Source organism: Rhinopithecus roxellana, chromosome 16 (genome assembly GCF_007565055.1).
Source record: "Rhinopithecus roxellana isolate Shanxi Qingling chromosome 16, ASM756505v1, whole genome shotgun sequence".
In the NCBI taxonomy this organism is placed as follows: Eukaryota; Metazoa; Chordata; class Mammalia; order Primates; family Cercopithecidae; genus Rhinopithecus; species Rhinopithecus roxellana.
The window spans coordinates 4403873-4425644 of NC_044564.1; the positions used below are offsets into that span (position 1 = coordinate 4403873).

The following is a 21772-nucleotide window of genomic DNA, read 5'->3' on the forward strand; positions in this document are numbered from 1 at the left end:
TCTGTTTGGTAGTTTTGATATATTTGGTTTAAATGTGTTATAAAATGTTATGTTGTAGAAGATGTTTAAGGTCTTTTAAGAAAGGATAATCTGTGTCTAGGATGAGGTCATAAAATTTCAGGGAGCCTGCAAAGCAAGCAACAGGCCTGACTGTTCAAAAATTTAGAAGGTCAAGAAGGTTAGGGTAAACTACAAAAGAGACTATGAAAACTTTTTCTTATTGGGAACTTGCCAGTCCCATTGAAAGTCCAAGGCAACCTTTGCTTCTGAACTTGAAAGAAAAAGGTTGTCAGAGATCTGAAATCTCACACCACAAAGCTGCATATAGGAAGAAGGTAGCCTGAGGTATTTCTGATGATTATACGTACAAAAAAAGGGAAGTGCTCAGCTTTTAAGACCAGATTTTAACATCATAAATACAATCTACTGACATTTAAATTAGAGAGTATATTTAATTTTATCCAAAAACTATGTTAAAAAAAAATTGGTTTTCTAAAAATGACATATGTCCTACTATTTAAAAAATAAATCCAGGAAAGTTCTAAATATATATGTAAAACCTTACAATAAATATATTATCAATAAACAAATGTATGGGAAAAAAAGATGATAATGAAGCCTAGGTTGGAATTGAGAGTGTTAGTAGAATATAAAGCCATGTTGTAAAGAGTTCTATATTTGTTAATGGTGAATCATTTCTTCTAGCCAATGTAATTGCATTAGTGATGGTGCTGTTTCTTCTTCATGGGACAATCTGTTCCTCATCCAGCCCCACTTCTTATAAACTGTGTTCTGTAGTTGGTTCACTCCTCCTTATCCTTCTTGTTTCAATTTAAAATGTCATTTCCTCAAGGAAGTGACTTTCTATACTAGTTTATTTCCCCAATGTGTTATGCTCCATTAGTGCTCTCTATTTTTCCTTTATAGTAAATAGCAATAATGGTGCACATTTATACAGTGGCAACTGTGTCAGTCACTCTTCAAAGCCTTTACACATATGATCTCATTTAATCTCTCAATAGCCATGTGAGGTAGATGTGATTATATTTTAAATAAGTTAAGATACACACACATATATATAGTTTATGTACCACTAAGAAAAAATGCTGCCAATAATAATAACCATACTATACCATACTATACTAATAATTATCATATAAGTCCTCATTTCAGGAATATTAAAATATGGGGACTGGGTGTGGTGGCTCACAACTGTGATCCAGCACTTTGGGAGGTCAAGGTGGGAGGATCACTTGAGGCCAGGAGTTCAAGACCAGCCTGGGAAACATAGTGAGACCCTGTCTCTAAAAAAATTTAAGAAAATTAGCCAGGCATGGTGACATGCACCTATAGTCCTAGCCACTTGGAGGCTGAGGTGGGCAGAGCACTTGGGCCTAGGAGTTCAAAGTGTCAGTGAGCTATGATCACACCACTGCAATCCAACCTGGGTTACAGAGTGAGACTCTATATCTAAAAAATAAAAAGAAAAATAAATGAAAAATGAAAATGAAAATAAAATGTGAGAAGTTGTGTGCCTTAGAATTAATGTAATGAAATAGTGTTATCATCTCCTTTTACAGGTGAGGAAACTAAATCACAGTTAATGGATTTTTCCCAAAGTCATTTAGGAAGTGATAGTGTCTAGATTTGAATCCTACAAGTCTGGCCTTAGAATTTACCCTCTGAACTACAACCCTATGCCATCAGCGCATAATTACAACCTTGAATGATACATGTATTTGTGTCATTCTGTGTTCAATTACTAGCTATCTAAAAATCGGTGTGCCTTATAAAGGCAAAGATTGTGTCTGCATTATCCACTGCTTTTTCCTCATTCCCAACCCATCGTGCAACACACTATTGATGTTTAAAAGTGAATGGTGGAATGAGCACATGAAAGATGAAATACTGAACTCAGAGAAAAACTCCATGGCCTCTAATCCGAGCTTTGTAATTTACCCATGGTATGACCTTTGACAAGTCCCCTTTTCTCTATGAGCCTCAAATTCTTTATTTATAATACAAAGGGCATTTCCATTAGATTTTCCCTGAGTACTCTCCAGCTCTGAAATTCTGTGTACTGAAAATCTTTACTGAAAGCCAGTATTCTGGCTTTGAAATATGTAGAATGAAGAAAACCACTGATTCCTGATCTCTTGAAGGATAGATAACATGTACACCCATGAAACGTGGACTAACACAAGTGTTTACACTTAATAAGCATCTTGTGGTGGTCAAGAACTTGCACTCTGGATTCAAATGGATGAGGATTCAAATCCCAGCCCACTTGGGTCCTGCACGACTTTGGACACTTTGCTGACCCTTCCTACACTTCTGTTTTTCTCAAAGGTAAAACAGGGGAAAGATTATCAACATGGCAGACCTTGGAGGGTAATTATGAGGACTGAGCTAGATAAAGTGTATTGTGCACTGAGCACAATACCTGGTAGTTAAAGCTCAACAAACATTCGGTATTATCATAGCTGTGACTAAAACATGGATTGAGTGAAATGAATATATCCTAAAAAAAGGTCAGTTATTGTGAGCCTTAACAATCAGGGAAAGCTTCCTCTGGTGGGGGTGGAAGATAATAGAACTGAATCATGAAGCAAAAGAATTATTGTGATAGAACTCCACTGTCCAATCCAGTAGCTGTTGGCCATTTTTGGCCATTTAAATTAAAATATAAGCTAATTAAAATAAAATGAAATGTAAAATTTAGCTCCTCCGTCGCATTCACCATATTTGAAGGTGCTCAGCAGTCACATGTGGCTGGTGACTTTCCTATTGGAGAGATATAGAGCATTTCCATTGTTGCAACAAGCTCACTTAGGCAATGCTGTGACAGAGGGAAGAGCAGAACTACATTTCATATATATTTCATTTCATTCAAAATTGTTATTGAGTGGCAAAGCTGTGTTAGACACTGTGCTGTGTTTATGTATGGATATTCAACAGGAAGAAAATTCAGACCCACTGCCTTACCTAATAATGTTTAGTCCAGTGCAGAAGTCAGCAAACTATAGCCTACAGGACAACTGCTGGTTTTTTGTAAATTAATTTTTATTTAAACACAGCCATGCTCATTAGCTTACATATTGTCCATGACAGCTTTTGTGCTACAACATCAGAATTGAGTAGTCACAACCCTATGGCTTGTAAACCTGAAAATATTTGTCATTTGGCTCTTTACAGAAAAATTTTGCCAATTCCTGGTCTATTGAATTCCTTTAATGCTTTGATGTCCAAGTTGAAAAAATGGCTTTGGCATTTATTCATTCATTAATGTATTTGTTCATTCAGTGTTCAGTATGTATTTACCAAGCACTAATTTAAGCAGGATGTGAGGCTCTGACAGAAGAAACAAAACAAAACAAAAAAAACTCTGCCATCATGTAACTTACATTCTTGTGGGGCAGGGGACAGGCACAGAGTTAAAATATATATAGTAATATAGTTAAAAAAATATATATATATCATGTACATACTATATATAGTACACATATTTACTATATATACGTTTATACATTATACTATATATACATATATACTATATATACAGTATATAAATTTATACATATATACATTTATACAGTATATGAATATGTAGAAATATATAATGTACTATATATAACATGTGATACACTTTATAATGTTATTTACTAAATATATTTTATTACCATGTATACTAAATACAGTAATTTATAAATTTTATTACTACATAGTTTATATAGATACTATATATTGTAACATATATTTTATTACTATATATAGTATCTATAGTAATGAAATTGTATTGCTGTATATACCATATATAGTAATAAAATTATAGTGAATAACATGTGATAAAGTGTATCACATGTTAGAAGATGAGGGGTGTGTGTGAGAAGCCTGCAGAAAGAGGGGGCTGTACATGCAAATTTGAGCAGACTGTTCAAGACAAGCACAACTGAAAAGGTGTGGGAGCAAAGCAGGCCTTGCGGATATCTGGGGAAAGCATGGTGTAGGTAAAGGGGACAACCTATGCAAAGGCTCAGAGGGGTGATTGTGCCTTGCATATTTGAGGAAGATCATAGAGGCTAATGTGCTAGGTTGAACTGGGTACTAGAAGGGTATTAGGAGATGGGATCACAGAGTCATCAGAGGACCAGAATCCCTGGGTGAGCCTTGCAGAACGCTGTAAAAACGTTAGCATTTTCATTTGCTCTGAATGCAATGGGGAACCACTGGAGAAGTCTTAGCAGAGGGGTGACATCATCTAACTTCTATTTTAAGAGCATCACTCTGGATCTCTATTGAGGAAACATCTGTAGGAACAGAGGTAAACATGTTGGAAGGGAGACTAATGGGAGGACTGATGTGATAATCCAGGCCAGAGATGGTGGTGGATTGGATCGGGGTGGGAAAAGCCAAGGCAGAAAGAAGCATTCAGAATCCAGATATTGTATTTAATTCTTTGCTATTTAGTGTGCATCACTTATGTGCCAGGCATTGTGCTCAGTATCGGAGTTAGTTAGACAAAGAAGCCGCTCTCTCTGGCCCAGGGAGATTCTGGTGAACTGATTTCATGCTTTGACATCAGAGTTGAGGAATCTGCTCATTGTGTGTCCCACATGTGTTTGAGCTCAAGACCCAGTTTTTATACCATCTCTAAAGATAGGACCTAGGAGATGACAACACCAACTTGGGATGAAAGGAGAAGAGAAACGCTGGAGTGGGTATGTGATACAAGTGAGAGGGTGAATAGAGCTTTGCTGATCCTTTTGTGAGGCAAGGCTGGGACCAGAATGAACTGAATGAGGTGCCTCAGGCAAAAACTTCAAGGAGGCACTCATCCTTAGATGGTAACCCTGTCCTTACACAATTCTAAATGCCCTCTTAAATGTGGAGGGGAAAAATATTAATTAATGACGCTTGCCTCTCTACCCCTTCTGAGAAGCCTTTAAAGACTCCGCTGAGATGACAAGTAGGGCTGGGCACTGTGGGGGCATAGAACAAAAGTCTCCAGGGGTGAGAGGAGCCCTACAGATTATCTGGCCCAAGGCTTCCTTCTACACCTGATTAGCTTGAGGTTTTGGGAGGGTTCGTTTAGTAATTCAGTAACTTAGTGGCAGAGAGGAGGTTGCCACACTACCATAATGGTGCTTAATTTCCTTCCTCTTGAGAACATATTAAGCAGTCAAAATATTTTATCCTTGGGATGTAAACCCCCATCCTCCCAGCTCCAAACTTGAGCCATTACCTTTTGCATGGCCTCTTGCCACATGTGAAGATGGTACTGGTTTCTGCCATTACTTTTCTGGTCTTGTCTTGCAGGAATGTGCTCAGGTACACTCATTCATAGAAATAAGTGTTTCAGTGCAGAGGATCTGGGGTATGTGAGTTCCTCATAAGTTTCATTAATGTCTTTGTTTCATAGACATCGACTGAGCCTGAAGATTGAGTCAGTCACTGGGGAGAGAAGCAAAAGATACACCATTGGCCCTTTCCAAGAGCTCATGATCAAGCTGCATGAATGCTGGGCTCTGTTTTAGAGAGGCAGTCAGGGCAACATGAAAAGAGCCTAGGACTGAAATCAGACAGACCAGGGCTGAAATCTTGCCCTGAATGCAATGGGGAAACCACTGGTGGAGGCTGAGCAGGGGCTCTGCTTCTATTAGTGTAATTTTGAGCAGATCACTTAATTTCTCCAAGCCTCAATTTCCTACTTTTTTAAATAAGATGGAGAAGTATTCACCTTTGTTAAGTTATTGTGACAATTATTATCAGTACAAAGTACCTGCTACATTATATGGAAAATATATGTGTTCAACATATGGAAATTATTGGATCAGGGACAAAAAGAACCCCCCAAAGCTGGCAATACTTAACACACAAAAGACTTAATCGTGATGAAATGGAAGGCATGAGGACAGATTTCTGTGCAGAAAGGACCTGTAGGAAACCATTTAAAACACAGCACTTAGCAGTAACACTTGCCTTTTCTGGTTATTTGATACTGCCTGTAGGGAGCCTGCCCATTGCAGCACACTGTCCTCTCTCCTTTTGCTTGACCGAAGGCAGCATTTGATTCAGTGTGGATGACTAAAGGCCTCTGACTAGAAGGAGGAGTATGTGTTTGTGTGTGTGTGTATGTGTGTGTGTGTGTGTCCCCACCTTTTGGCTACAGTACTGAATGGTCTCATATGTCCCTGCCTTTTGGCTACAATGTTGAATGGTCTCTAAAATTTCACTAGATGGTTTGTGTTTCTACCAGAAAATGGGAGTATGTGATGGGCAGTTGGGGTATGGATTTATGTTGCTAACACCAGCACTCTTCCTTTGGACAGGGCATCCAGAATTCAAAATGCCCCACACAACTCAGGTAAGGTCAGGTGACCCTACCCAGTGTGGTGTAAACAGCCCATCACACTCTCCGATGGCTGAAAATGAACCTGACAATGAAGTCTGACTCTACAGTGAAGCCTGATACAGGCTGCTTAGACACACATTGCTTAATTTTAATTATTCACAGTGATTCTCCATTATATCCCAGGAAATGTACTGTAAAAATGTTTTGTAAAAGAATGAGAGCCTTGGTAATGGGAACCTGCACTGTTCTTCTATTAAATCATTGCGGGAAAGTGGGGGCTGTAGTGTGTGTGCTTGTTTGAGAGTGGAGCAAAGACAGTGGAGTGAATGAAAGGGAAGACAAGGGAAGAGAAAGAAGGGAGGTTAAAAAACTCTAAGAAAGGCTGGGTGCGGTGGCTTATGCATGTTATCCCAGTCTTTGGGAGGCTGAGGGAGGCAGATCAATCACTTGAGGCCAGGAGTTCAAGACCAGCTTGGCCAGCATGGTGAAACCTCATCTCTACTAAAAAATAGAAAAATAGCCAGGCATGGTGGTATGTGCCTGCAGTCCCAGCTACTCAGGAGGTGGAGGCAGGAGAATCGCTTGAACCCAAAATGCGGAGGTTGCAGGGAGCTGAGATCGTGCCACTACTCTCCAACCTGGGTGACAGAGCAAGACTTTGTCTTAAAAGCAAACAAACAAACGAACAAAAGAACTTTTAAGAAGAAAGGAGGGGAGGGGGAAATTGATTTAACAGGAAATGACTGTACTCTTTTTTGGTGACACCTTTACATGCTATGTCTTATTTCATCTTCCTATTGAACCTTCAAGTAGACAGACCATACTTTTTCTCTTTTATATTTGTGGATAAGAACATTAAAGTGGATTTGGGGATTTTACTCGGACCTTTCTGACTCTAAACTCAAGTTATTTTTGCTGCAGAGCATTCTAAAAGAAAAGGAGACATAGAGAAAGTCAAATAGTAAAGAACATAGACACAGAGAGTGAGAAAGAAAAAACAGAAGCAGAGACCAAAGAGAGAAACCGAGGCTGTGACAAAATCACAAACTTGAGAAACAGAAAGAGAGACAGACATGAAGAGAAAGAGACAAAACATAAAGCAGAAGCAGGGCAGGGGGCCAGGCACAGTCTCATGCCTGTAATCCCAGCACTTTGGGAGGCCGAGGCAGGTAGATCAGCTGAGGTCAGGAGTTTGAGACTAACCTGGCCAACATGGCAAAACCCTATCTCTATAAAGTTACAAAAATTAGCTGGGCCTGGTGGTGGGTGCCTGTAATCCTAGCTACTTGGGAGGCTGAGGCAGGAGAATTGCTTGAACCCAGGAGGTGGAGGTTACAGTGAGCCAAGATTACACAATTGCATTCCAACCTGGGCGACAAAAGCAAAAATTGGTTAAAATAATAATAATAATAATATAATCAGAAATTAGATTAGCAAAGTGAAAATTAGCTGGGTTCAGCTGAATGTACACATTATGTAAAATGGTATAATATTCCAGATGGAAGAGACTGGAAATGGCAATCCTCTTGTTTCCTGGGGAAGCTAGCTGTGACCCTGACCATCTGCCTGCAATTGAGGCTGGGGTCACTCTGAGAAAGGAACCCCTCAGAAAGAGCACATAGTCCAGCTTCTCTCTTTTTTTTTGTCAAATTCCTAGCTAGAGAAAAGCAAAGGTCCCAGTTCTCTCTGACCCCTTCTGGGTCTCTAGACTGCCTTGTCTGATGCCTTGGGCAGGGCACACAGGTATGGCCCATTGCACTCAAAGTACACTCCGGAAAATCATTAGTATTTTTGCTATAATTGTATTAATGGAATTTAATTTTAAATTCCCAAAGATAGCTGCTGCTTGGAAAAAAAATATCAATGAGTCTCTTCTGTGGAGTGAAGAACCCTTTTGCAAAATGAATAATTACCCTTGGCTTAATTTATTTTGTATATTTCACTTTGCTGTTTCAGGTTTTGTTCAGGCAGGGAATTGAATTATTAATCATCATGTGTTCTGAATGGTTTAAGCATATATTTTATCCTCATGGCATTCTCATGAATAAGGGAGAACAGAGTTGTGTTCCCCATCTTTTAGGTCAAAATGATGAAACTCAGAGAGATGAGATGGCTTGAGTAAGACCACCCAGCAACTTGCAGGAAAAGAGAGTTCCAGGATCCCATGAAGTGGGCAACCACATAGCATGATCTTATCTGCATTCCTTTAAGCTGTTATAGAAGTATGGTAGACGGCCAAGTAGGGTCACAAAGGGCATTTTGATGAGACACCGGGTTGTGCTGAATTCATTCATCTTACATGGTACAGTTGCAGTGGGGGGCTCTGACTTCAGAGTCAAGCAGGTCAGGGTTCTAATCTTGACCCTCTTGCTTTCTTGCTATATGAACTGAGGTCAAGTCATTGAACACTGTCGGGCTTCAGTTTCCTCCTGTGTAAAATCAGGATATGAGCACCTGCTTCACAGGGTGGTTAGGTGGCTTAAAGGCAAAAAGGTGGATCAAAATTGATCATGATTAACAAACTTCATGAGCATCTCTTAGTATCTGCCTTTTTCTAAGTGCCTTTTTCTAAGAGGTCTGGAATAAGAGCCATGGTCAGGAAAGAAAATTAAAGCCACCAGCTCCCTAATAATAGTCACAGCAATAGCAGGTGATACTTATGGAGCCCATTTTTTGTGTTGCTCAATGAGAAGGGCTGGCATGATTAACTTAGAAATAAGGAAGCTGAGTCTTGGGTGGAGACAGGAAGTTTTACAAAGTCACTGAGCTATTGATTGGCAAATGCATAGCTCTACTTCCATTCTGACTCCAGTGCCTGTCTTCTCTACTTTTAAACTTGTCTCTCGCCACCCTAACAGCTGAATTCAGCATTTGGGAATGACTAGAGCAGTTCCCCCCATCCACTATTTCACTTTCTACAGTATCTGTTACCCACAGTCAACTGTGGTCTGAAAATATTACATGGAAAATACCAGAAATAAACAATTTATAACTTTTATATTGGGCTGCATTCTGAGTAGTGTGATGAAATCTCACACGGTTTTGCTCCATCCCACCAGGATATGAATCATTCCCTTGTCCATAGTATCCACGCTGTATATGCTAATTGCCAGTCAGTCACTTAGTAGCCATCTCAGTTATCAGATCTGTCAAGGTGTCGCAGTGCGTATGTTTGGATAATCCTTATTTTACTTAATTATGGCCCCAATTGCAAGACTAGTGATATCAGCGGATTGTTATACTTGTTCTATTTTATTTTTGTTTATTGTTCTTAATCTCTTGTTGTGCCTAATTTATAAATTAAATGTTATGGATATGTACATATAGGAAAAAGCATAGTAAATATGGGTTCATTAATCTGTTCTCACACTGCTATAAAGAACTACCTGAGACTGGGTAATTTATGAAGAAAAGAGCTTTAATTGACTTACAGTTCCACAGGCTGTACAGGAAGCATGGCTGGTAGGCCTCAGAAAACTTACAATTATGGCAGAAGGTGAAGGGGAAGCAGGAACAATCTTCACATGGCAGATCAGGAGGGAGAGAGTGAAGGGATCAGGAGGGAGAGAGTGAAGGGGCCCAGTGGAAAGGGTTGCCCTGGCTGAGAACCTAGAGCAGAGACCCTCATGGGACCTGGCTGGCAGCCTCTCAGCAGCCTGGCCACCCCACCTGGGTTGCACACATGAGCTGAGCTAACACCATTTAGTCCCCATGTAGCCTTGACTAAGGCTACATGCTTTTAAACAACCAGATCTCGTAAGAACTTACTCGCTATCATGAGAACAGCAAGGGGGAAGTCCGTCTCCATAATCCAGTCACCTCCCTCCAGGTCACTCCCCCAGCACTGGGGATTACAACTCAACATGAGATTTGGTTGGGGACACAGAGCCAAACCATATCAATAGGGTTCAGTACTATCCACAGTTTTAGGCATTCACTGGGTGGGTTGGAGCTCATCTTGTAGATAAGGGGGCACAACTGTATTTTTGCAGAGGGGATGTGGCAGTTACCAGGGACTGCTTCTTCATACCTGCAGAACCAGGGCAGGATTCCTCAGTGCCCATTAAGCCTTCTGTCTGTGCCTGCAGTGTACCCCACTGATCCAGCAAAGCAAAAGGGCCCACCATTTTCCACGCACACCGTGGCCTGCCTTCGTCCCTGTTGTTTTCTCTGTAAAACTCTTAATTCCCCTGGAAAGGGAGTCAGTGCAGCCTGGGGACAGCAGCACCATCTCTGGAGCAGCACAGTTGCTGGATGGATTCCAGTTCTGGCTCTGGTACACTTGACTTTGTGACCTTCAGCAAGCAGGGTACTACCCCTCTGGGCCTCTATCTCCTTGTCTGCAAGATGGAGTTAGTAATAGAGCCTACCTTGTAGGTTTGTTGGAAGGATCATGTGAGTTAATCTAAACAAAGAACTTCCCACACTGCCTGACAGGTAGTTATCCCTGTGGGTTTTCTCTTATTATTACTCTTACCCGCCGTTTTCATTGGTGAGCCCCCATCCTGGGCAGAGCTCAACAATCCTCTCTTGGGCTCCTATACCTCTTTGCGCACACTCCTCTTTTAGCCTGAATCACACGTTGTGGAGTGATGTATTTTCCTCCAAGTCTTCCTACGCCAATGCCAGCTGTTTGAAGGTGGGAAAATAGGATGGATTCATCTCTCTGCCTCCATCTCCCCTGTGCCAGGTATAGAGGAATTATCCAGAGAAGGGTAGCTGGTCCGCAGCAGTAAGATCTGGAACAGAGATGAATCGGGTCGGGAGGAGAAAAGGAGGAACTAACACAGCAGAAAGCCTGGAAGGGCAGCTACAGCTCAGAGGGGCAAGGGCACCAAATCAAGGAGGAAACGTGACTGCAGGGGGGTGGGGGTGGGGAGCAGCCTGGACAACAGCACAGCAAGTACAGCAGTGCTGGCAGCAGTCACGATAACGACACTACAACACACCAAGTGCTGCCTACACGTCTGGCGGTGCAGTAACTGTTTTTAATATATTGTCTGCAATCCTTGTGACAATTTTTAAAATCGGGTTTAAGATGCCCATTTTCTGATGAAGCCCAGAGCTGCAGTGATTGATGCAGGCCACAGAGGATTCAGCTTCCAAAAGCCTTGGTTGCCAGGCCGACGCCTTTCCCCTTACCAGGCTGTGTCCCTCTGTTCTCCATGCCTTCCCAGTGCATCTGAGAAGCTTAGAGGTTGCAGGGCTCTGGGGTACAGTGAGGGTGGGGAGAAGCCAGCCTCTCACCAGCAGGCCCAGCTCTGTGCATGCATGTTAAGCATCCTGTGTTCATCAACTGAAGCCAGATCCTTCTGGATTGTTGGAAATATCTGCTCTGTGTCCATTCCAGGCTATTAGTGAGATTTCTTCACCCTACTCCATCCTTAATCAGCCATGATTTTGCAGGAAGCTCTTTGCCACATGCTTTTCTCCTAGACACTAATACTATATAATCATGTGTGTGGTACACTCAGAGGTGGAAGAGGCTAGAAAGAAAGGGAATGGGGCCAGTGGAAAAGGTTGCCCTGGCTGAGAACCTGGAGTGGGAGCCTTCATGGGGCCTGGCTGGCAGCCTCTCAGCAGCCTGACCACCCCGTATGGGCTGCCGACACGAGCTGAGCCAACACCAATTAGCCCCCATGTAGCCTTGATTAAGGACTCTAATCTCTATCAGACCTGATCACCAGCCTGTGCCACCAGAACCTTTCAGCCTCTGATTATTTTTTCTTTGTGCTCTCAGAGGCGTGCTGATGAATGACAATGAGGGGCCGGCAGCTACAATGCAGAGTCCACATTTGTGTAGTGCTTTGGAAAGAGCAAGGTTTGAAGGTCTCACACCAGCAGTATAAGGAAGAAAGGGACATCAGAGACACCCATGTGAGGTTGCTCAGATGTCAAGACCAGCCTCCTCACTATACAGATAGAGAAACTGAGCCCCAGGGAGGGAGGAAACTGCCTCAGGTCACACAACACATTTGGCTGAGTAGACTTATAAAGAATCTTCCTCATTTCATAAAGCTTCTAATTATATCCTCTTGTTATTTCACTCGAATCATGTTCTTTGCCTACCAAGCCTCCATTTCCCCAAGCCCCCAAACTTATCCTGCTTCCTGAATCACAAGAGAGATGCTGATTTCAAGAAACAAGACCAGAATATGTTAAAGGAAGAATCAAGGGCTAGAATTTGAACAAGATTTGGAAAAGTGGGGTATCCAAATACTACCTACTCATTTTACAGATGGGAAGGCTGAGGTCCAGAAAGGTAGAATGATTTGCAGAGGATTCAGGGCTGTAAAATGTATCCCCTGATGACATTACTTATACTCAACACTGCCCAAATTACCTCATTCTTTTACTAAATAATTGTTTGCCACTTAATTTTCCCCTTTCTCCTCTCCCTCTTCCTTTCGTCTGTCCTTCATTGACTTTGTCTCTCTCTAGGGCTCAGGCTTTGCTTGAGTGGGATCTCTGAGTGGTACCCATGGGCAGAACCAAGGCAGACCTGCTGAAAGAAGCTTCAAAGGGTCTGAAAATTGGTCTCAAGAGACCCTGCTCTTACCAATAGACTCAGAAAATATTGGAGCATAAAAGCCACAGGGAGGTAGAGTTATTGATAAGGTTGGAAAAATTGTCTGGGGCCAGTGATGAAAGACTTTGAATGCTAGACTGGTATATATGACCTCTACCCTGAAGGCAACTGAAAACCACTGAGAGTTTCTGGGGAAGGCCGTGGGTATAGCTGTTCTTTGAAAAGATAACTGGCCAACAGTCAGATTGGATGTAGGGACATGGAAAATAGGTTCATAGCACATGGACAATGTTGAGGGCCTGAACTAGGCCAGTGACAGAGAAGAGAGATGGGAATAAATGGGTCTGGATAAAACCAAAGAGGTAGAGTCAGTGGGATTCAGATATCACTCAGATGCCGAGGGTACAAAATAGGGCCCAGTTAGAAGTTTTTCTGAAGTTTTCAATTAGGAAAGAAAGTGGTACCATTACTCATAGAGATGTGGACATCTAGGTTTAAAGTACATCAGAAACTTTTGCCAAAATAATGCTGCATATCAATCACATTTTATTGTCAACAACTATAAGTAAGCATCTTTTTCTCCTTTGTCACACATCTGGGTGGACTGATCTAGCCAGCACTCAGCTGCCCTTGGCTCTAAGCCGAGGATGAATCCAGATCTGTTCCACACATCTCTCTTCCTTCACGGACCAGCCACAGCCTGGAGGTGTTTTTTATCATGGCAAGAGGCAGGACTGCAAAACACAAAGCCTATCCACAAAAATACATTTCAAACCTTGATTATTTAAGTCCTGGATGTCATCATCCCATTGACCAAAGCAAGTCATATGCCAAGTCTGAAGACAAAGGGCAGGAAAGAAAATGTACTCTTCCCACAATTAACCATGGCAAAGAAGCAAATGCATAATTAAGTACTGCAGGGAAATGACCCTCAGTGTCTCATACGTGATCACTGTCAAAGGCAGCTGTCCTTGTTATTGTCCTTGTGGTTATATTTATTGTTGTGATGTTTGTGGTGGTGTAAGCGAGCACGAGCTTTGGAGACCTGGCCCTATGACCTAGGGCAAGTGACTAGTCGAGTCTCAGCTTCAGTTTCCTCATTTTACAAGGAGGGCATCAGTACCTTCCCTCCTTGTACTAGTCATGGCGGTGACATGCAATGACACATGTCAAATGTCACACACCATTTTTAGCACAAAGCAGACCCTCATAATGTTATGCCCAACCCATGCTTTGCCCACTACGTGCCTGGCCTTGAGTTGAGTTACAGAGATACAGAGGTGAAGAGGCCCAAGGTGGCCCACTTGGAGTCAGAATGGGGAAGGGTGCCATGTTTATTGCTCTGAGGGCCCAGAGAGATGCCTTTTCAAACCACAGTGACAAGAAGAGTAAATAAGAAAGTGAACAGCAGACAGCGTCCCTGGCCAGTGGTGATAAGTGATGACTGAGTTAGAAGCAAGTGAAAATGGAATCATAACAGAATGACAGTGTTTGAGGAGGGGAGTCAGACAGCCAGGATGGCTTATGAAGGAGGCTTTGCACTCTCATGGGCAAGCCATGAGCTCCTCTGTGCTGCTGGGATGGAGCAGGCAGCCGCCTCTAGCTTATGCCTTGTCCGTACCCATACCTCCTTCAGCAGGGCCTGCCATGGACACAGGCAACATGTCTTCGTAGCTCTGAAAACCCAGGAACACCTTTGGGAATTATCTCATTCAAACTGCCCTCAGCTTCTGCGACATAGTTAGATCTCATTTCACAAAACATTTAAAAATTAGCTGGGAATGATGGCACGTGCCTATAATCCTAGCTACTTGAGAGGCTGAGGCAGGAGGATCTCTTGAGCCCAAAAGCTCAAGGCTGCAGTGAGCCATGATTGCACCACTGAACTCCAGTTTGGGCAACAGAGCAACACCCTGTCTCTAAAACAATAATAATAATAATTAAAAAAAAAAAAACCCCAAATTACAGATAAAGAAACTCTGGTCTTTTGGGTTTTGCGAAGGGCATACCTTGGATTTTTGACCATCCTTCATTCTAAGCACCTTTCCTTTCCACTAAAACAGCATAGTGGATGGGCCCCTCCTACCCAAGAACAACAATTGTATGTACTCAAACAGCCATTGTGTTCTCAGCAAGAAGAAATGTGCCAAAGACCGTGCTGAGGATTTTTCAAATACAGCACTTGATCCTTTCCACAGGTATATGATATCAGCTCCAGTACAGATCAAGGAAACAGGCTCAGGGAGAGAAGAAGCAATGTATCGGTTCTTACAAACTTGAAGTGGCAGGCAGATCCAGGATTTGAATGCAGTACATGATGACTTCAAGGCCCACTCACACTCTGAACCATTTCACCAGCCTACTGGCTTTATGTGATTAACAAGAAGGCATTGTCCTGTTTGGAAGAGCCTCACAGGAGATGAACACAGATGGTTCATGATCAAGGCGTTCTATTGTTTTTACCCAAGAGTTTCTGGACTGAGAATGCATACAACATAGAAAGCGACCTCAACAAATGGCAGCCAGGAGACATGAAGAGTAAATCTTTTAAAACCAGCGCAACTCATCTACTGCTGATAACACAGTTCTGGTAACTAGCCAGATAGAAAACCATCTAATTGAATTCCCTTATGAGAACCAATACAACGAAGAGAGTGAATTCTTTTTTAGGTCTCCATTATTAACAACACATAAATGTATGTCTTTAATGCACTTATGGGCATTTCAAATTCATTTTACTGTTTAAATAATACCCGTTTGTAAATGCTCTCATTTTTAGAAAACTTGGTAATATCAAAAAAGCCTGTCGTACAAAAAAATTGCTACAAAAGGCTTCAGAATGCATTGAACTATTGATACTACCAATGCAGCAAAAGGACACTGAAGTGGCAGCCAAGAGCCCTGGGTTTTCATCCTGGCTGGCCCAGAGGCTAGGCCAGTGATTTGGACAAACTCCTTTACTCTCTTAGCTTGAGTTTCCTCTTCTGAATAATGAAACTGGGAAAGTTTGAACTAGCTGGTCTTGAAGGGTCTTTTCTGCTCTGATGTGAAATAAAATTCTATTTTAGACATTTCGTCAGCACTTGTGTTTGCACTCTTTGTTTCCTTGGCAAATACTTATCTTGGATATAGAAAGTTTCTTCCAGTCCTCAGCAGGGTCATCATTATTCTAAATGAACTCAGCCTAAATTCATGGTAGTCATAATATATGTATGAATTCACTAATTCATTCATTCAGTAAATGACTTGTCTACCCTTTATCATGCACTATACTAATTATTAGAATACAAGATGATTAAGAAAATGTTTTTGCCATCAAGAAGTTCCCAGTTAGTGGGGGAACAGGCAAGTAAAAATTATTGCCCTGTTCCATTGGCATAGGCATTACTATTGTGAAATATATCCCTTCATCTATTTAGCATTTATTTACTGAATCCCTACTCTGTACCAGGCAATGCAGGAGGTGCTGAGATGCAGTAGTGAGCAAGGAAGGTACTAAAGTTATAGGGATAGGGAGTGTGGAAGTTCACAGTCAGCCCGGTTACATGCATCCCTGGAGAGCTGTTCTTTGATGGCCTTGCTGCTCTGGGTGTGCAGAAGCAGAGTTGAAGAAAGGACTCACTCAGGGAAGAGGTTAATTACCCTCAGCTCTGGCTGTCAGAGGCTTTGCATCTGACAAGAAGGAAATGCCTGGTTGCACATAGTGGAGATTTAGCTGAGCCAGCAAAATAGGAAACAGGAGTCAATAAAGCCAATACCTATGGCATTGATGGAGATCTTGCTAGAGACCCAGGCTGCTGCTAAGAATGATTGCAGCTGAAACTAAAACAAACAGTATCCAGAAAGCAGAGGTTAGGGATTTGGAAAGGCAATGCAAACAGCTGACCCTTGGTGCTGAGAACTGATGTGTGATCTACTCCAACCTTCCATTTTACAGAAGGAGAAACTGAGGCCCCAAAAGGAGGTAATTTGTGTCTCTACGTGTCTAATATGTAAGGAGTTAGGGGTGATACTTTTGTCTAAATGTAAACATATATGAGAACCCAGTGGCCAGCTTGGAATTAAAGGGAAGGAAACACTTTTTTTAAATTCAACTTTTATTTATATAGGGGGTATATTTACGGGTTTGTTACATTCGTATGTTGCACCCATGTAGTGTGCATAGTACCCAGAAACTCACTTCTTCACCATCAACTAATTGTCACCCGAGCCACTAGCTGTATTCTTTACTGTATCAATTTGTTCTTACATCAGCTCTAGGAAATGGACATTGCTGTCATCCCTATTCTGTAAATGAGAAAGCTGAAACCAAAAAGGTGACTAAGGCCACACAACTAGGGAGAGAGCAAGAGGATGGGACCGTGTCCATCAGCTGCTAGCACTCAGGGGCTTTTCCGTCTGCCTACTTTCTGTTCTCCAGGCAGCCTCATGGGGGTCTCCAGGGTGAATGCCTCTTAATTGCAAAATATGTATTTGTTGTATAATGAGCATCAGTAACTAATGATCCATTGTGAGTCAGGGAAAATTTGCCTGGTAAGCACACAAGGAGGAAAGAAAAACATAGCAGCACCCTTTTTCTGAATAAATTTCTCAATCTCACCAGTATTTCCAAAACCGAGGGAAAGAGGAAAGAAGTGAACTGTGCTATTTCCTGCAGGTCACTGCAGGAGAGACAGGGACCTCAGCCTTTGCCCTTTCCATAAAGAAGAGGGATCCTCCTTGCTGGCCCCTCCTCGCCCACCCCAGCCTGACTTCCTGCTCCTTTGCCAGAGGTAACCATTTTACCTCTGCCATTATGAATCATGAGGCCTGTGGCTTGTGGCAGATCATAAATCAGTCCTGGGAGTCTCGAGGACAAATCCCAGGACTTTTAATCTTTAATATTAGATGTGTTTAAAGTGGTGAATATTTCATGAAGGGACTGTTGCATTTTAACACATCATTAGTGACTCCTGCCCCTCCCCCTTTTGGTAAATTATTTTCATCCACATTCAAGGCTCTTAGCCTTTTCCTTCCATTCCCCTTACCTCTGGCAACAATCAGTTCATTAGGTAGCAGTACTTACAGTACTTCCACTTGGTGGAAGACCCTAGGCGTGATGCTGCAGGGGAGGAGTGCAGAAACCATTTTTACCTGTGAGTAAGCCCTCCTTGTTTTCCAGGTAAGCAGATAAGACGAAAAGGACCTGTCTTCTCTTTCTCCTTGTGTCTTTCAACAATCTCATTCTGAATATTTTGAATACTATCTCTGACCCATTCTTCACTCCATACTCTGTCTTACTACCATTTTTTGTTCAGGCAGCATTCATGAAGTGTAGGCTATTTGTCAATAGGTGCTGGGGATACAAAGATTAAGCAGCAGTGTCATCTATAAAACAAGTTACAGTGTTTTTAAACACTCAGAATGCTTCATATAAGGTCAAATATATAACACTTACAGTTCTTCAGAGAGAACAGTAAGTTTGCTTGATGAATACATACATTTCAAAATCCAGAGTTAAGGGTGATAGTTGTAGAACCCGTGTTACCCTAGTATTCTATTTACTACAATATTTTGTTTTAGTTGTATAAAGTTGAGAAAATCCTGATTCACAAAATATGTAGTTGCAAATAGCATGAGCTTATTGGCACCTTGATTCATCCTCAGTATCCTTTTAGATGAAACAAAGATGACAGGAGATTATTGTTTTTCCCTGAAGCCTGCATAAAATAAGTTTATCTGGCAACTGATACTTTCTTCAGTATCCTAAATTCTGGCATGTGATATCTGAGTGTTTATTCTTGTTTTTATATTTTTAAAAATTTAAAAATAAAACTTTTAAGAAAAAGTAAAATGTAAAATTTGCATAGTCCCAAAATCTCTGTGAAGTAATTTAATACATTTCCATGGACATGATTTGAAAACTTTTGGGTCCTATCTATCAGGATCACTGTAGGATCCAAGGGTGACAGGTTTATCTGTGTGTGTGTGTGTGTGTGTGTGTGTGTGTGTGTGAGAGAGAGAGAGAGAGAGAGAGAGAGAGAGAGAGACATATATATAGAGAGAGAAAGTGTGATTACAAGAAGATGAGAAAGAAGACAAGCCAAACTCATTAACCTGGAAATTTACCAGAGCCATAACAGATAGTTGATTATTCATTCAAGTCATATTGTTAAGCACCGACCCTATTCGAGGCAGTAGGCAAAGTCAGGGCGGTTCCTACCAGCATTTCCCAAGAGGTTTTCCATAGAATTATAATCCTGTGAGTCATTCCACCAACAAGGCTCCCAAAGGAAAATAAGTTGGTGAAAATCGTGTATGTATCACCCTGATGGAGAATCACACTACACTGGCTTTAAGGAATGGGGTAGTATTACCCAAACACATTTTTAAATAGAATCTATTTTTGGTAAACCATCTTTAAGCATCCCACAAATACACCTTAGAGAAAAAAGCAGTAACTCATTAAATCAAAAAATGTTTTTAGGCCAGTCACGGTGGCTCACACCTGTAATCCCAGCACTTTGGGAGGCTGAGGTGGGCAGATCACTCAGGAGTTCGAGACTAGCCTGGCTAACATGATGAAACCCCATCTCTACCTAAAATACAAAAATTAGCTGGGCATGGTGGTTCATGCCTGTATTCCCAGTTACTTGGGAAGCTGAGACAGGAGAATCACTTGAACCTGGGAGGAGGAGGTTTCAGTGAGCCGAGATCATGCCACTGCACTCCAGTCTGGGTGATGGAATGAGACTCTCAGTCTAAAAAAAAAAAAAAAAAAAAAAAAAAAACCCAGAACAAGAAGCAAGAAGAGAAAAAGAAATTCTATACCTTAAGTATACAGTAGAGGATAAATGACAACAGGTGGGAGTAGGACAGAGAGATTCTGAAATCACTTCTAGGATTCTGGACTCTGAAGATATGCTAAGAAATGGGACATATGCTGGCCACTTGAAATGAACTTGGCCAATGAGAGAATGTACTTAAGGCAGCGTGTAATGCTAGCAAGCATTCATGCAACCAAGCGTAAGCCATGGCCTGAAAAAAAAAATAATGGATGGATGGATGGATTCATGAATGAATGGATGGCAGGGAAAGAAATGAAAAAGAATGGCAAGAGAGAAGGAGAGGAGAAAAGAGGACAAGAGAAGAGATGGCAGTAGAGGGAAGGGGAGGAGGGGAAAAACAATTTTAAAATGAAAAACAACCCAAAATAAAACCAAGAGACTAGACAGGATTTTTCTGAAGGGGGAAATCAAAGGTTTCTTGGAGATAGTGGCATTTAATTTGGGATTTATGGAAAGTGAAGACCTCTTCATTCAGATGGAGATAATTCAGTTTTCTGATTATAGCTCTAGAGTAAATGCACTTTATCATAATTTTAATATTTGAAAAGACGACCTCCATTTGTAGCCACCTGATCACTTCCTGTTTCCCTGTCTTAAGTTGTGAGCTCCTTCAGCAGCTGGATTACAACTTTGACCTCTGTATCTCCACTGCTGAGCTGAGCGCCTGTCAGAGTGTGGCCAGGACTTGTTGAAGGAATAAATGAGTGAATGAACAAAGGAATAAACTCTGTTAACCACAGTGGTCAATGGACCAGATTGCCTTCTTTCCATGTGCCTTTTCTAAAACTAAGCGGCTCACTGCATATAAGTCTTAGGAAAACAGGCAAACCAGAGAAACACCTATTTGGGGAGACTCTACTTCACAATAATTGTTTTTCTTTTCACTTACAGGAGAGTGCAGCTGCTATGAAGGCTATGCCCCTGACCCTGTTCACAGACACCTGTGTGTGCGCAGTGACTGGGGACAGAGTGAAGGGTGAGTGGCAAAGGGCTTCAGGTCCGGGACAGTGCAGGACCGAGTTTTACCTCCTCTGGTGTGTTACCAGAGGCCCCAAGCATCTGCACAAAGAGGACTCTTTCTCTGCAACAGTAGTGTTCCTGCAAAACCCAATGGGAAATGAATCCTACTTTCCCATGAAATCACATTTTAGTATTAAAGGTACATGATTGATGAATATTCTAGAGAACAAAGGCTGACATTTAAGTCACCCACCCAAACAAAGTAATCAATGAACACTTTCTTAAGTAGACTGACAAAGAAAAAGAATAACATTTTTAAACAGACTCCCGAATGGACATGTACACTTTCTGAAAGTGCTGAATCCTTCTGTAAATTGAAGACATTCTTTTATAATATAAATAGTCTTGCCCAATAATTATTTCTGCAGAATGTGGTTGTTTGTAAAGCTACTCTAGAGCAGTGGCCACGTGCAAATCCTACCTGCCTCTGACTAAGATCATCTCCTCTCCCCTCTCCTTCTTCCCGTAGACCTTGGCCCTACACGACACTCGAGAGGGGCTATGATCTGGTGACAGGGGAGCAAGCCCCTGAAAAGATTCTCAGGTGAGTTGGCTTTCTTGTTTGGGCATAATTCTGGGAAATGGAGAAAGGACTGATAGGAAGGTGTGGTCATGAATCCTTAGACTATTGAGCCTGTGCTCTTCTGAGCTGCACTGAGTACAAAAGAACCCTCCGTGGCACTAATGTACCATCATGGCCCAGGTTGCTATGGGAATCTAATTCCCATTTGTCTGGCAGCTAGACTTATAGACTCAGATACTTGAACTGGAGGAGACATTACTGATTATTAAGTCCAGTGGTTTAAAAATACTCTGTAACCATAGAACCTCTTCCCACCACCTCCACAAAATCTTGTGTAAAACTTCAATACACATGTAGATAAAGACATACAGCAAATTAAGTGGCAGAACTGGAAATCAGATTTTAGTTCAAAATGATTCAAAGTCCGTGCTCTTAACCTTTGTGCCAGACTGTCCCTGCTGACATAGCAGCCTCTTATGGAACTCCTGCTGTATGTCAGGACTGCTGGAAAATCAGAGCGG

General features: G+C 41.7%; 1 protein-coding gene across 1 annotated transcript in view; it reads left to right on the plus strand.

Moving 5' to 3' along the window:
* The window catches only part of LOC104676241 (astrotactin-2), an 809378-nt gene that overhangs the window by 421333 nt on the left and 366273 nt on the right, over nt 1-21772 (plus strand). Inside the window, exons 7-8 of the mRNA XM_030920120.1 lie at nt 20600-20684; nt 21198-21272. Of these exons, the coding sequence (XP_030775980.1) occupies nt 20600-20684; nt 21198-21272 (160 nt within the window). The remainder of the gene's footprint in view (nt 1-20599; nt 20685-21197; nt 21273-21772) is intronic.